Consider the following 17211-nt stretch of genomic DNA (forward strand, 5'->3'; position numbering starts at 1 on the left):
AAGTCAATATGCATTCATAGACAGAAGGTGGACATTTGGGTAAATGGGGGGCATTTGAATTATACTGTTACTGTCTAAAATCTCAAAACCAATTTTACTGATTGCCATTTATTATTTAACTTTAATGACACGAACATAAATATTGTGTTTTACATATAGTGACCAATTAATCCACTCCATCCACTTGAAAACACTCTGGCACAATCAGCTCACGATGCATTAACACGATAATAACACAGGCCACAGATATCTAGCTTTACATAGGATAACCTACAAGCTGAAATAAGCAATGGGAGAGTGCCAACATATAAGCTACTGTGCGTCAGTTTCCTCCCTCTCCTTTCTACTTGGAAATGGCTGTGGTCCCCTGAAGCCGGTGACTTCCCTGTCTCCCCGAACTCTCTGCAACACCGACTGGTGCTGCAGAAGCACTGCTGATTAGCATGCAGTAATGATGGTGAGCTGGGCTCCATTGTTCTAACACCTCCCCTCTCCTCCGCACCAATCTGTCACCATTCAGTGGGCTAGAGCTGCCTCAAATGCTTCTCTCCACAAATGAGATGGATAATTAGTTGCCCCTCACGAATGCTGCACTCTTCTCACCCCTGATTGCTTTCACCTTCTTGCTCCTGGCAATTTTGACACCTTGTAATCAGCCTGCTACTTCTCCGTCTCAATCCATATCTTCCTCCCTTTTTGTCCTCTTTCATTTTCTTTATATCTCTTAAATCTATTTCAAATCTACTGCCTCTAGTCCCAAGGATAAAGATGACACATACATCTCAAAATTCAAGCTACTGGAAACGATGGGAATAACGGTGTCTTAGAGCTAACATGGACTTTTCTCAAACAGCTCACATTCATGTATACACATAAGCAAGTAAAGATACGATGCAGTGTACAAAAATACACACACACACACAAATCCTAGCTGTCAGTACAAGTTTCCTCTTCCAAATAACAATGAATGACAACATAATTATGAGCAAGCAGCTGTTCATGATCCCAGAGAGAAAAGCATGCAGGCTGCACAATGTTCAACTCTTCACAGATTAACCAGAGAGGATCATTAGGGATATGTATTTGCCAGGAAAACGTGAATAAATTCTCTCCTCGGTTTTCCATGTCGTGATGTGAAATGTAAAATTATGTGGTTTATGTCACTCTAAAATAAACATGTTTCACGTTTGACACATTACATGAGATCAATATGTAATATTCACCTACAGTATACAAATACACCAAGTATGATAACTCTTTTCCTTCACGTAGATGATATGTTGTGTTTTAGTAGTGTTTAAGAGACATTTGCTGTTCTCTGTCTTAATTACTCATTAGTTGGGAAGAGTTGATAGCACACCCTTCTGAGCTATTTATGAAACACAGCGAAATGCTCAGTGCCAAATATCAACCGAGGTTGAAATAACAAATCAATCAGTCTATTACACAGTATTTGATTATTAGAAGTGATTTATAATACCCAATGCTTGGGAAGAGGTAAAAAAAAAAGAAAAAAGGTTGTTTGCAGTCTTCACACCAGCTCATCTACTCCGCACCTGGTGTTACCAGCCCATAGCTGAGGGGCTGCAAGGTCCTCTCTGCACAACACAGTGTTCCAACACACACAGGGTCCCCATTTCCTCAAACATTGTCTCGACTGAATAGTGAAAGTAAAATGCGATTGTTTGCAAAGGTGTGAATAAATACCACAGAAGTCAAAAGCTGATGCTGCTATTTAAAAGAATCCACAATTATTTACATGTACGTGTATATTATTACTGACACCTGCAAATCTAGAATGTCTCATGTTAAAACTTTATAGAGCATTATGCCACATTATCCAATAAAATAGGTAAATACATAATAATAATTATGCCAAAAGGTAAGACCATTAGTATACAAGTAGCAAGGCAATTGGCCATCTGATTGAACATTGTGTTTATGTCTAATGTTATGTGTTGCTATCTGTGAAAGCCAGTTTCAATGAACATATGGCAAACTAACTTTCTAACTAATTTCAAAGTTGTAAATCTTTCCAACTCTGCATCAACTCTGACATACAGCTGCTACAAATTATCCTGGCTCATGTATATGACATGGAAGAACAAGTACGATGGGAATTCATGTGAAAATTGTGCTAATCAACGTGTCCGGCATCCTAGAAAAGCCTGAATGGTTAACATTTGAGTGATTTAATGCATATTGTTGGCATCAATACACAACATATGGAAGTGTTCTGTAAGAGATAAAATCCTGATGCCAACCTAAAAAAGGTGTCCTATTTCACTGGGAACTATTGCATTATTGCATTTTTCCATTTAAAATGATGATGATGATGAAGAAAATTATTAATGCAGGTTATGTTTTAAAATAAAAATATACAAACATGTTAAAAAAAAAAAAAAAAGTTTCCACCTTACTGTATGTCTTTATGTATGGATACACTTACAAGTATCCCAACTTGTTTTATATTTGCATGTTGAAAACGATTCAAATGATAAAAAATGTTGCAAGAGTAAATGTTGATTTTATTTGCTCATATATACCATATTATGCATCATTGTCACTTACTAGAGTAAAACCTCAGCACAGTATTAGAAAAATATAATGGGCGAGAAACTGTACCATTCAATTCTTCAAAATTAAATAAATGGATTCAAGTCTTATTGCAGTGTCATTTCAAATCCAGTACAGCGCATGTACTTCATGGTAGGCAAGACTAGACCATGAATACAGTAAGTCTTGGAGTAGTTGTGGCCTTGGCCCATCAGTCTCTGCTCCTACTGTCAATTGCCGGCTTCATTCTTAGGAGAGAAATGCGAGTAGAGGTGGCTGTTCATTTGGTCCTGAGGAACCACAGCGTGGCAGAAAGCACATTTATCAGGACTGCTGTTCTGAGGCGCCACCAGCTCTGTCCCCTCCACGCCACCTGCATCACACAGCTCAGGACTCCAGAGAGGCTGCAGGGCAGGATGAATCAAAGACAACAATATATTATTCATACACTAAACAATCCTTACACTCACTCTATTAAAGCATGCTGGACCAGTATCTGTTACTTTAAGGAATACAAGAACATGTCCTCTGTCAACCCAATAGTATGAACAAACAGTCAAGGCAAAAAGCTATTCTCAAGTGTTTAATTATCTTACTATTTATGTGGTCATCCAAGCTATCATGCCTACTATAAACGCCTGTGTTGATGTAATCCAGGGAAAGAATCATATTATGAAAAACTGGACCAACTTTCTGATCTTACTGCATGTCATTCACAATTTTTTAATAGGCATTTATACAAATCAGCAAATAAAATCCCACTTAACCATCATACTTGTTTCATCAGATTCTGACACTGTAATGTGCTTCCATCTGGCTCACACTTTGCAGCAAATATGCCAAATATAACCAGAGCATCCATGCTTAAGTAAAAAAAAGAATCAGCACTCATTACACAGTAATGCGTTTCAACTTAAGCCAAGGGGATTTTTTTTTTTTTTTTTTTTTTTTTGGACTTCACACTGTTTCACTCCTCCATTAGCGAAGACCAATCAGAAACTGATAATTTGCTACTAGTTTTCTCAGACCTTCTCCTGTGATTCTCACCTGCTGGGGTCCCCGTACGCTCTCCTGGGAGAGCGAAGATGATGCTGAGTGGGAGGAGAGTGTACGGTAGACAAAAGGCATGGGCTGTTCCAGAGGCTCCTCTGGCAATGCAGTGGGGACACTACTGAGAGGCCGCTTCATGGGCAGACCAATGTGTCTCTCTGGGGTACTGTTCAGGAAGTCATATTCACTGTCCGTAGAGGGCGGGAATTTGACACTGAGTTTGGTGAGAGAGTCTACCAAGTCCCTGTCCTCAGGACTGGCACCGCGAGATGCCAGAGATGTAGGCGGATCCACTGCTGACCTTAACGCTGAGGAAAAGGGTGTCTCTGCCTCTGCTGTACGGTCTGTGCACTGGATAGGCATGGAGAACTGCTGATCTGTCAGACAGCAGAAAAACATTTGGTTTTCACACAGTTTTTCTGTCTCAGTAAACATGTTCATGTATTCCAGTCCAGCTTTGAGAACATTTGAGGTTGGCACTGATTTGAGATGTTGCACACATTTAAAAAAAATATCTCAGAAAGATTCTAATTCACATCCTTCCAAATATGTAATACAGACAACATTTATATTAATTATTATATGAACATTCATGTTATTAATTTTACAGCTAGTCTTCAGAGCTAACACTGTGCATTTGTCATTGGAATTAGTATATGTATTTATGAGGTGGCCAGCCATGGTTCAAGGGGGCAATGAGGCATTCATGTACAGTCCTATTTAAGGCGCTGCTATATTTTTTTTAAACAAACAAATCAAAAGCTAGTAGACTCACAAGTGGTTATGACATATACAAACATATTTCAATTCAACACATTATCTTTCAAATTACTGAATTAATAAAATAACTGGATTTCAGTTCAGCCCTTGCAAAACTGCAGGCAATATTCAGAAAATAATAATATTACCATTTGATGTATCATTTCCTCCATGGAATCTTTTTAGGTGATCTTTTTGTCTTCTGGTTAGAGACCGAATCTGCCGGAATTTCCCTTGAATTGCCTCAAATGCATCCAGCATGTCCTGACTGACAAACAAATAGATAAGGAGTGAGAAAAAAAATGCATACTTTAACTGTAATGTCCATGTTTTTTTTAAAAAAAAAGGCTTTGTGCAAGGAGAGACACATACTAGTCAACGCTGCTGTTGACTGGCATAATAGGAGCAACAGCAACAGTGCCCATATTCTCCTGAAAAAAGACACATTACATTTATAGTGATCATTAGCAAAAATTATCCGAGGGCATATTGTAAGTACATCTGCAGTTTTATTTAAACAGTACAAATATCAGTTTACTGGTGGAAAGTGTTCTCTGATCATAATAATAACAGCAAAGCTAGAGCTGCTGAACTGTGCAGCGATATTATCCTCTAGCACCATCTGGTGAAGTAAAAGTGGATACACCTTGTGTGGAGTAAAACAGAGAGTGGATACATTTATAGCAGCAAGGTCCCTTCAAAAGCATGGTAAAGTTATGAAAACATACGGACATTCCCTTTATTATTAGTGCAAACGCCTGAACAAGAACAGAATTTCTATCAACTGTCATGAAATTATCTGCAAACTGCCTGTGAATTGTGTAAACAAGGGTTGAAAAAACTAGACTAGTGTGGCTGACTTGTGCTGTACAGCCAGATAGTTACAGAGATGAAAGAAAGAAGTTAAGTTAAGTTAAGTGATGATACTGAAACCCTGCAGTCACAAGGACAATGGTCAAAGTTGTCTGACAGTATGCATGGATCACACATGGATCAACCATATTAGGGTTACTGCTATAATCATTGGATATTGTGCATAGTGTCCTCCTTTAACATCCTTGTTGACACAAGTGCAGTACATTCAAGCAGAAGTGCCATCAATTGTGTGTGTGTGTGTGTGTGTGTGTGGTCTGTCATAGGTTGCTTTCGGGGACAAATTTCAGACTTAGGACCAGTAGTTAATTGGGGACAGCTTGTCCAATTGGGGACAAAAGCTGTGTCCCCAATTTGGAAAAAGCTGAATTTTGGGTCAGTGGTTAAGGTTAGGGTAAGGGTTAGGGTTAGGAGAGTAGTGGTTATGGTTATGGTTAGGGTAAATCTCCAGGAAATGAATGTACAGTACGTCTGTGTAATGTCCCCAAAAGTGGCCTAAGTAAACGTGTGTGTGTGTGTGTGTGTGTGTGAGAGAGAGAGAGAGAGAGAGAGAGAGAAAGAGAGGAAGCTCTGCATGCATAATTTCAAGTGTGACAATGTTTTGGAGCTATCATAATGCAGTTTCCACATAAATGCAGATGTAGAGGGGGCACACTATAGCACAGTGGACATACCGGGTACTGGGTTTTCCTATAAGCGCTGGCCCCATCAACGAGATGGTTGCAAGGCTCACATTTCATCTCTCCTTAGAATCCAAAAGAGTGCAAATTAACAGTACGTACATGGATGCTAGATGAAACAGATTAAGTATAATGTGGTCTTATCTAATTCATGACAATCTGTTGAGAATGCAATACATAGTAAGAGTACATTATCTTGTCAGCATACAATGTCAGCAGAGTTCATCTGGCACATCTCACTAACCTGATGGTTTCCTTGTTGCTGACAACTGAGCTTCAAGTACTGAAATCAACTGCTGCTGGTCGTCTATCTGCTTTTGAAGTTTTTGAGTGTATTGCTCATAATATTCAGTCTGTAAAAATGAGGTTTCCATTAATTTTCTAGCACGAATATCTGCAATCTGGTCTATGCCTATACATCTGTGTGTGTCACATTTTCATATAAACATAGAAGTAATTAGTATGTTTTTAAAAAAACATTTATTGCCTTTCTACTGTTAACAGACATAAAAATAGTAAACACACTCCCATTAAGTCAATTACAAAACCTTTCTTGTAAAACTGGCAATGCAAAGGTAATCTGTCACTCATTATTTGTGCTATATTGCTAATGTTTGGCTCATTTCACACAATGTTTGAAAAGCAGTTGTCTTTGTGTCGTTACCATTTGCTGCAGCTGCTTTTTAGCATTGTCCTTTTCAATGGAGACCTGGCGATAAGCTTCAAAAGCTTTGTTGAGCTGGTCTCCGATGTTCCTTTCCATGCCGTGTGCTCCACAATCATCACTGACACAGCAGACATGAGCCCTATGAGTGAAGTCACAGGCGGCATCATAAAACGTGGCAAGAATTCATTCCAAAAGAAACACAGTCCTAAAGACAGTATTATTGTTAACGAGTGAAAAAAAGCATGGATATGGTGATATTTTGCTTATTTTAAAATGTACTGTTTGCACAAACAGTGGTCAACCTGTATTCACATGCTTTCAGATAATAAAAAGAAAGTCAATAAATCCTTAAAGTGCTGCCAAATATGACGCAATGGCAAAACTGTGCCAACATTGAGTAAACATACTATCTCTATTTACCACCAAAGAATATTAGCAGTTCTGGTGGATTATCAGCTTTCGTGCAAAAGCCAAATTGTATTCACATTTCAACAATTGCTGCTTTGTACAGGGTTTTGTAAGAAAAATGAGGAGATAAAGATGCTTATGAGCTATTAAAAGGATTTTAAATAAATAAGGTTACTCATGCAACGTCTTGCCCTGCAAGTATAAAAACTCTGACCTAGATTATCCTTACTTTTTTTTTTTACAGTGTTTTCTTGTCCAGTGTCACTACTGTTGTTCAGGCAACTTTTGAGTAATTTTGTGACAATTGCAGCTCCATACATACTGTTGTAATAGTTAACATGGACAAGAAAGACGCCGACATCACTCTCACCCAAAACAACTCATTAATTATTGATCAATCTTCATAGTACATGTCATAGTAACACAGTGGCTGTCAGTGATACTAGGCAACACATCAGTGAAGCTACAGCAAAGCCGAAAGACTGAGTTAGAGAAGGACATTGACTGGCGTTTGAGCCTTATGAGACACTAGCGTAGCATTTTTAAAGTGTCGTTCAAAACCTAATCAACACAGTTCCGTATTCTGTAAACTGTAACTGGCTAGTTAGCCACATAGCCCATTCAACCGGTTTATAAAGTGACCTAACAACGGCTCCATATATCAGTTTACATCTCTGCTGCAAGTGAGGATCCTCTTACCTTCATTCGAGTAACGCTTAAAGTCGAATATATTTGTGTTGACGCCAGATTCGTCGCCTGGTTTAGTCTTCCGATGCAAAGTTACGAAGAGCTAGAGAGGATATGGCAATGTATGTTTTACATAGCCTACTTGAGTTGGGAACTTCCCTCGGGGAATCCCCCTGCTCTGTAGACTTCCGCCTTTACTCGATCGTGGCCAATCAGCGCGCAGCTCTGAGGAGCTCAGGGTGGTTAGCTGGTTGAGGGTTCTTCCAGCCCGACGCGTCTGCAAACCGTCTGCTGTGCGAAAACTGTCCCCAAACTACAGTCACTGTGCTCACCTTATTCTCCAGCAGTTTTCTGTCTATCATCATTATTTAACATCCACCTCCTGCTTAGCCTGCCTTGTCATATAGAAAACAATATCAACATGCATAAAAAAGACACATTATAAAAGAAAAATAAGGCAATATGAAAGTACACTCATGAACCTGCAAAGTGGGCAAACTGCAACTCCTGCTCTGTGTCTGTTGGCTTTTTGTAATATCATTAGCCTGCACCACTATATCAACTGGGTCCTGGATTATTCCAGTAATCTTGTGATCCTATCTTGCAGAGGGGATCTGTCAACTAAAACCTTTATTGTTATAGTTTATTTTGTGTTTATATGTGAATAAATGAAGTTGGGTTTCATCAAATTGTCAATAACTAATTGATACATCCACAGCAGGTGTTGCTCCAGCAGGAGTCCTGGTTGGTTTTTGAGTCTTTGTGTAAAATATAATAAAAATTGACATCTGTCCTGTGTGCACTGTTTGATAGTAACTAGTAACAGGGGCCCAACAGCAAATTTAATACAAACATATTCAGTTAGTCATGCATGTGCTAATAAATCATAATAAAAAGGGCTTATGAGTTGTAACTATTGGCTTTATTAATGGTTAATAAATCATTTACTAATGATTTATAGATCAGTTATTAGCCAGTATAAGTGCATTTCTGAGTTGTTGTGTCCATATAGTCACTTAAAGGATAAATCTGGTGATATTCTATATTTCACTTATTGTCAACAAATCCTGTGAAAAGACCAAACCCAGAAATCACTTGATCCTCTTTCCTCCTTTATATACTATTAAAAACACACAGATGAGCCACACGGACACGTTCTGTCATTATGATGAACATGTCATTTTGAATTGATCCCATATACACGGCCTCCTGCCTTACTAGCTTACTTAAGTACTTAAGTACTTACTAGCTATTCAATTCCACTATCTAATCCTGTTTGAGTAACATCTGCTAAAATCTACAGTAACCAGCTGTTTTAGAAAATGACTTAGCCTTTTTTGAAAATAAAGTATTTAGCTTCTTAAATGTGAATATTTTTTTGTTTTTCTTAGTCCTCTATGATAGTAAACATAATATCTTTTGGTTAAGACTGTTGGTCAACCAAAACAAGTCATTTGAGGAAATCACCATTGGCTATGTGAAATTGTGATGGGCATTTATCACTGTTTGCTGAGATTTTATAGTCGAAGAAATAACTGGTAGATTAATTGATAATGAAAATAATCTTTAGTTTCATCTTTATTCAGAAAGGTTGAGTCAAGAGCAGGATGTAGAAAGATGTTTCACCATCTGGATATACCCTGACGTGGATGGCTGAGAATCTTCACAGACATTTGGTTTCATCTCTACTCAGCATCATTTGGGAGGAAAACTGCAGCAACCAAAAGTCTTAATGGCTTACTTTTAGAAAAGTTGAGTTTACCTGCCACCACACAATAGATTACCAAAGAGACATCAACCTGTGACAACAGGTAAACTAAAGCAAGCACAGGAAGATGTATAAAAATAATAAATTATTTATAAAAAAAAATATCCAGTGACATTTACACTGTCAGTTCAACAGATAACCAGTATATAGAGGTGGGCTTTGCTTAGCTATGTTGCCCTCTGGTGATATCAAACAAGGTCATGTGTGGCCACAGCGTTCACTGCATGGGATTAAGTTCTTATGTTGAGGCCAACACTCAGTTACATGTGATGTTAAGGCCTCAGTGTACTCCTTCCAATGCACTTCTGTCACCTCTTCAGAGCCAAACTTGTGAAATCCCTGATCAGCAAGAACTGTTGATCTTTCTTTTCTCAGTTAGGACTGATGAAGTCTGTTAACTTTAAGTTTGTAAAATGAGTGGCAAGAATTATTTTTACAAAGAAACAAAGAGTCACACATTAATACTTAATTTACTCAACCACAATGATCATTTTCAGTCGCTGTATTTTCTTTCGCTTTTGTTTTGCTAGGTCCTTTTCATTTCCTTTAAAAGTCATCATTATAAAATATTTTAGTTTATATAAAACATTATTTGTAGTTATTATCTCCCATCAATACCACCTCAATACAATTTGTATAAACAAGGCAACTTGTTTTTCATTATGCCTTAATGACATTTTCCCTATTTATAAAGACATTTTTCCTTATGCATGACTGTTGCAACATGAATATACAGTAGCAATAAATAATGCAATACAATGCTTAGTGAAGTTTGACTATTTTGAGTTATGGTAACTGCCATCTGCATCCCCTCCTGTTTACTACTGCTTTTAGATTTCTCCAAACCTCAATTGTTTAATGTAGACTGCACATGATTCAGGTTTATACATCTGCTCTGTATCACCTATGACTTTCACTAAATGCACCCACATCCCAGACTGCAATGTGTTCTGCAGCGAGGACTCTCTTCCCAGCAAGTGCCAGCCCAAGAAACACTAGCAACAGAGAAAGAATAACCAGTAGATGGCAGCTGAGAGTGACTCACTGAGATCTAGTATCTTCTGAATATGTAACAGGGACTAATTTCACTTCTGTAACCTTTGTTACAGGATGGTGATGTGCCACTTACTGAAACTATAAAACTAAATGAAACAAGTCATAGAAACATTTCAGCAAAACAGAAACTTAACAACCAACTTCATAATGAAATATGTGTGACGTATAAATAAAAGTGATCATTTGAAGTGGTTATGAAGCAGCAGTGTGGAAACAAGAAGCTGGGGTTCATATCTGTATTGCAAAAATAATTGCTGATTTTTGCTCTTATTTCTTGCTTGCTGATAGAGGTCCATATGTATTCATGTAAATCGCAAATTATCTAAAGCCTCTTTAATGTCTGAGGATATGAAAACACATATTTCTTAATTACAACATAATCAGAAGTTGATCTAATGAAGAATAGTTTATCTTTTTTTTTACACCACAAGAGAATATTTTAATAAAAAGTGATATAATTTACTGCAAGTGTCAAAAATGTATCAATAGTGATATATTTTCACATAGATTTCCAAAGATAGCTCGACTTCATCAAATTGTGCTCATAATGCTTTTAAAATATGTCCGTTGGCCGACAATACAGATTTTGTTCCTTTCTCATGGACATGTAATAACATCTCTTGGGATATTTTTGCATATTTCATTATCTAACTTTCTCACACAGCTGTCTGTTACTTTAACTTGGCCCGGAGGTGCAGATGTTGGAATTTTTGATTGACGTATTTATTTCCTCTCTGAGAAAGAAACTGGGTAAAGGTTCAATTTTTGTGCTAGACTGATGGACGACGTTCAGCAGTTCATAATTTGGAAACAATTCATATTTCTTGTTTAAATGCACTCAAAACAGCTCATACATTTTCTTTTGGTTTTTAAATTGTTATACATTAGTGGGTATGTGTTGGGTTAAATTGGCCTTTAAATCATTTCATCCAGAACTGTCTACAAATGACAGAGCATGATAAGTGGATGAGTGTTTCTCGTCTCCATCATCAGTCTGGGTATGAATTAGTGGTCTGCAGATCTTCGTATGGCCAGTCCAGCACAGCGGGGCTCCAGTGGCCTGGCTCCTGCGTGGATCGTTTTCTAGCGTCCTGCCGCAAAGGTTGTCGTCTCTGACCCTCGCTGACATTCCAACCTCAACCTCTGCTCATGCGGAGAATGACTTACACACCCAGATCGCGGCAAATGACCCCAATTCAGATAAAAAATAAACCCTGATTCCTTTAGGCAAGAGAACAGCGGGCCACTTTAAGGTTTTCACATATTTTTTATGGTTGCTTTGAACTCTAGATTTATGGCAATCTGACGTAACCCTTGTCTTGTGGTTCTGGTAAAAAATAAATGTCATTCATACTGTGGTATACTGATAAGCAATGATTTGATCATTGAGCACTGGGTGAGGCATATGAGTCATTTCATTCACCTCGAGCCCCATCATGTAGTTTTTTTCCTTCTGTTCAATCCTCAATCCTCTCTTTGTTCATTCTTTCCTGAGGAGGAAATTCTATTACCCATGGGCGGCTGCTCTGGATATTTATATGTTCCCAAAAAAACAACCAGAAAATCAGATTGAAGGAAAATATAAAATATTTTTGCTATGCACTCTTTATCACCCTTCCTGTCATGCTTGGGTGAAAGTAAACCAGACAAAGAAAAGTGCATAGTTGATGAGACAGATTTATGAATACTCTGTTCTCTTTCATGTGGCGATCTGCTCTGTTTGATCTCTCTGTCTCTGTTTCTTTCTCTTTCTTTTTTCCAAAGTAAGTACTGAATGTACTTACTTCACTCTCCCTTGTGTGACTCATAAATAATGATTCTCTCCAGCTCTACAATGCATTACTGTCATCTACAACACTTACCCAGGCTGGAAGGCGTCTGTGTGTCATCGACTATCTCACATTTCACAGTCAAGCATTTCCGTCAACATTGTGCATTTCCTGCATTGTGAGATGGCAGTATATTAGCACTTTAATAACCCCATGCATACTGATTGTTGAAAAGAAGAAGAAGAAGCATATGTTGGGTGCTTTCCATTAATTATGAACCATTGTTCAGACCAGTAATCAATAACTGTTACATGCAGCCACTTTAAACTGAAATGCACGCTCAACATATACAATTAAGTGAGCAGAGAAATGTTTTTTCTGTTGAGAAATGAGCCTCCCAAAGTGACTTTTGTCTAATACCCTGACATCACTACTTACAAGGGGACATCCATGGTGCAGAGGGCTCTCATAAATTTCACCAGAAATGATCTCTGGGGAGATGTTGGTTTCCTTTTTCAGCATCATCAAGCTTACTAGAAGTCATCTGTGAGGTCAGATGTGGATTTTTGCCTTTTGTCTATTATAGGACACTGCTGCATGTGGTGCATTGAATGATCTATGCCCTCAATTTCCACAATTAGCAGGTTGAGTGGATGAATTCTATACACAAAACCATGGCGTATCAACTGGTATCATCATCTAAGGCTGTATTCCCCAGACAGGCAATCCCATTGTCTTTTGTGACGTGTCAGGGGTGAAAAGGATACTAAGCTTGCTGTTATAAGAGGCCCTGTTCTAGATACACAGCACACCGGAGCCTGGCTTGAGCTCAGCAGTAAATCTTGAGCCATTGAAGGGTTCATCCATGTTTCCTCCATGTCTAGAAAAATAAACAGTCTGCTGTAGGTCTGCTCCAGGTCTGCAGAGCTGCGAGATCAGACAGAGGGCAGAGCTGAGGACTCTGGCATGCCGGGGGAGGAGTAGAGGGGAGGAATGCAGGGGGAAACACACAGATCAGATTTCAGGAGCCCAGAAAGAGGTTGAGAAGAATGGAGCGAAACCTCACCATCAAAACACCCACAAACTATAAATTAAAAGGAAAACTACAAACAAATCCTTCTTCTTTGTCCTTATACACATTCTCTTCGTTGATGTTTGCATCAAGCATGGTAGTGTGCAATTCATTAATCTGAATTTTATTGTCACTGTCCAGGGTTGCAATATGTGTATTTTTCAGGAATATATGAAAACAGGATATGTACAGCAGTGCTGCATTCAAGATGTCGGAGCAGACCAGTGAGCCACTTTGGTTTCCATGTGAAGTTAAAGCTGCACACAATGTTGTTTTGGTTGAGGCTTTGGCCTCAGGGGCTTCCTGCTATTTGAAGAGTATGGCGTGTGGATGAGTATGTTGAGAGAATAGTCTGTAGTTCTGACAATTTTAGACAATTAGTCACTATATTCTATGATCTTTTATGATCGTCAGCTGTCCTGGACTCCTATAAGCTCTTGTAGTCTAATTGATTTTTCATATTCAAAATTCCAGGGAGGACCAAGAACACGCAATGGGTATAAGGAGCGATTATTTTGTATGAAATCAGCACCATAATTAAATAAGACATTGGTCTTAACAGTTTTCTGTCTATGTAGACATACTGCAGACTTTCCTGCATGCTTATAGAATTTCCTGATTGATAGTGAGAGGAAGTTCTCTCCCTGTTCCTGTTACATAAGAGCTAAACCACAAACCTCTCATTGAACAAAATGTTGTTAACATTATATGAAAGGTAAAGGGCATCAAGCAAACTAATTCTAACATCTTTGAATATCTCTTTAATTGTCTTTTAAAGAACTGGTTAACCATACACAGTATCCTGTTACACACAAATGTTTCACTCTTGGTCAAATGTAATTATATTTTAGTCTGTTTTATGTTATGTAACTGCTCATTTTGTTTGACAGATGTGAACAGTCCAACACCCCCGAAAAAAAGAGCCAACAATATATGTCTGGTTGTCTTTAAACACATGCATTGATTTCTAATTTGTCAGCATAAGATAAGATGTTTCGGATGTCAGCACAAAATCAATAGTCGTGTGTTTCCCACAGTGTGGGAGTGTGACGGGAATATTTGAATAGCAGACCTCACTGAGTATTTCTGTCATGAAAAGCTTGGAAATCATCAACTCTTTAATACCCGCAAACCACAGTGTGTTGGGTTGGCTGTATCTTCTCAAGGGACTGGGTGGACTTGATGAGGCATGTGGGATGTTCACAATCGGCTGACTGTATATAGATTTCATCCCCATAATCTATACAAACACAGTATGCTGGATTCTTGTTGTTCAGGACATGTCTTGACTAAACACCAAGTGCAAGTTTGCATCTGTTGATTTTGCAAATGCTCTCAGTTATTTTCAGAACTGAGAATATTATAGCAACAGATTATAATATAATAGCCTCATCACTTCATAGGGTAAAACAGTACCCTATGAAGTGATGGGGATGTAGATGGAACAGTGTAGATGGAACAAAACTGACAAAGTACAATGGAATATGAGGTCAGGAGGAAAGTCCCCAGCTGACCTGCAAGCATCTCGATTCACATAAACAGACCTCTACCGCTCTTCCTTACTCAAGCTTATGAAAATGTTATCAGTAGGACTCTCAAGGCTCCAAATAGGCAATTTCCATCCAACCCAACACAGACCCTGCATTCACACTATCAGTTAACTATTATAAAAGTAGTGGAAATCATGCTTTTTGGTACATTAGTGCATCTTCAAACGCACTCACTGAGTAGTTCTCAGTGGGTGGAATTTAGAAAGGGGCCATTCATTCATGGTGCCTCTTATGATTATAAGGACTGGTAGGATTTGTTTGTGATTATTCAACTGATTACCAGATGACCAAATAAAGCATCTGTGTGTAAAAAGGGAAAAATGCTGGCTTTGAAGTCAGTTGCCTCAAAATAACAAAAAACTTATTTTATTCAATATGTATAAATCATTTGTGAAATGTATGCTGTGGATATAGATTGTTTAGAGAGAACAAAACTTAACAAAGCAGAAAAGTAGCCTAACTTGACAAATGAAAAACAGAAATAACACATTTTTTGTAGAAAAATGCTGATGTATCAGTGTTATCAGTGGAATCAGTGATAATGGTAATATTTTGGTAATAGTTGATGGCTTCCACCAAACTTAACTTTAAATCGTTGTTAAGGTGAATGCATTAACTGCCATGGTGAGCATGTGTACAATGGCATTATGCTGAGGCTGAACAGCACTATACAAGGTTTACAATAAAGTTTGGAGAGTTGCCTGGCAGCAGAATGTACACAATGAAACAGCCCAGTGGTGCTGCTCTTTATGTCAGAGTCAGGCCTGAAAGAACTGCCTTTGTACACATATGACTCTCATTCTCGGGACGTTTGACAGGAGTAAAATGAGGGCCAAGCTCCACAGTGAAACCTTTCCTGCTGTTGTCAAGTATTTCCTCTCACTGATTAGAAAGGTTTCAGAAAAGCTTCGAATAAGTGTGTAAAAATGTCAGCAAGTTATATAAATAAAACTACCTAATGATACAAACCTGTGTGTGTGGGAGGACAATTTCAAAACATAACATTGAAAAAGACTACAATGTGTCAAAAATGCAGAAGAAAGTAATGTTGGGGATGAATGAAACTGAATTGTCATCTATCATCAGAGCTTTAGTGTGTCTTTCCATTGAGGAATAACTTATTTATGAGATAACAACACATTTTATTCAAACAGTTGCCTTGACTTTCTGAATTTTCTTGCTTTTTCATTTAAGAAATTCCATGCCAGACTATGAAAGTGGTTCCAAAATACATAAATGTGTGTGTCCAACATATAAAAACATATACAGTATGTATACTAATGTTGTATAATCCTCATAACTGTAGGATATTCTTCAACAAGACACCTAAACAGATAAATATTACATCAGAGTTCAATGGACTTGTACAAATGATGACAAAGTTGCATCATCAGTGTTCGATATAAAGAAAACCATCTGGTAATTTCAACCATTTTACCATAATGTATAATTTCTTAAGCCATTTAAAAGGAAAAATTATTTTCAGTTAGTCACTATTACATGGAACCAGTAGACTCATTCATTTTGGATAACGGAGCAGTGTTGTCATGAACACCACCCCCACACCATCTCCTCAATTAAAGACCAGAGTTGTGAATGTGGCCTTTTTTTTCCTGTGTGACACACACACATAGGAACTCACAGCTCTCTTTTGTGGTATATTTACAGTCAAGAGTCAAGGGAAATGAATCTGCTACTGCCAAAGAACCCAACCCAACCCTTATATCCAGGCGGGAAGGTACAGGGCTGTTACTAAAAGCTTCCTGGGGATGTTAAAACTCTGTGCAACACTGATTGTGCCGGTGCCACTTCTCAGGAATCTGACACACAGAGGAAGTGAAAAGAAATGTCTCTCTGCCTATGATAGATTGAGCTGAGAACTGTAGTTGATGTTATTTGTGGGGACAGAGAGCAACATTTTTTTCATATAAATTTTTTGCTGGTAGAGATACAGAGTGTTTTCATTAGTTCAAGGAAGAGCGAGAACAAGTAGCACAATGTCCTGCAATAACCTCACTTTTATTTCCCTTGGAAATACCCAATGTACGAGAGGCAGCTTTTATACGTGTGTCAATGTTTATGGGTTTGCGTTTTAATGACCTTCTAATCTTTGCAGGTTTGTGCCTGTTTGGGTGATTATAATATGTATGTGCGAGCTAAACCTGCATCTGTAATTGAGATTTAGGATACTGGATACTGTTTGTTCCTCCATTGGCAAAAGCAGCAATTTCATAAGAAAACAACCTGCTTGGAGTGATCTTATGGTATCATATGTATTGCAGACTTTACATTTAAGTATGATATTAACTCCAAGTC

The 17211-nt window shown here is 38.1% G+C and overlaps 1 protein-coding gene across 1 annotated transcript; it reads right to left on the reverse strand.

Annotated features, from left to right (window-relative positions):
* Window positions 1-2507: 2507 nt before the first annotated feature.
* Window positions 2508-7867, reverse strand: tank (TRAF family member-associated NFKB activator). The gene is made up of 8 exons (XM_044366711.1): window positions 7693-7867; window positions 6583-6724; window positions 6163-6271; window positions 5913-5983; window positions 4738-4796; window positions 4515-4633; window positions 3604-3983; window positions 2508-2960 (listed from the first exon to the last, which is right to left on the reverse strand). The coding sequence occupies exons 2-8, from the start codon at window positions 6679-6681 to the stop codon at window positions 2787-2789; spliced, it is 1011 nt and encodes a 336-aa protein (XP_044222646.1). The 5' UTR covers window positions 6682-6724; window positions 7693-7867; the 3' UTR covers window positions 2508-2786.
* Window positions 7868-17211: the final 9344 nt, after the last annotated feature.

Source organism: Thunnus albacares, chromosome 11 (genome assembly GCF_914725855.1).
Source record: "Thunnus albacares chromosome 11, fThuAlb1.1, whole genome shotgun sequence".
In the NCBI taxonomy this organism is placed as follows: Eukaryota; Metazoa; Chordata; class Actinopteri; order Scombriformes; family Scombridae; genus Thunnus; species Thunnus albacares.

Excerpts from the sequence above, each read along its gene's own strand:
- tank (XM_044366711.1), bottom strand. The coding sequence starts at position 6,681 with ATGGAAAGGAACATCGGAGACCAGCTCAACAAAGCTTTTGAAGCTTAT. Across the intron at positions 4,797-5,912 it reads ATAGGAAAACCCAGTACCCG|GAGAATATGGGCACTGTTGC; the intron begins GTATGTCCACTG and ends GTCTTTTTTCAG. Across the intron at positions 3,984-4,514 it reads AGGAAATGATACATCAAATG|ATCAGCAGTTCTCCATGCCT; the intron begins GTAATATTATTA and ends GCTGTCTGACAG.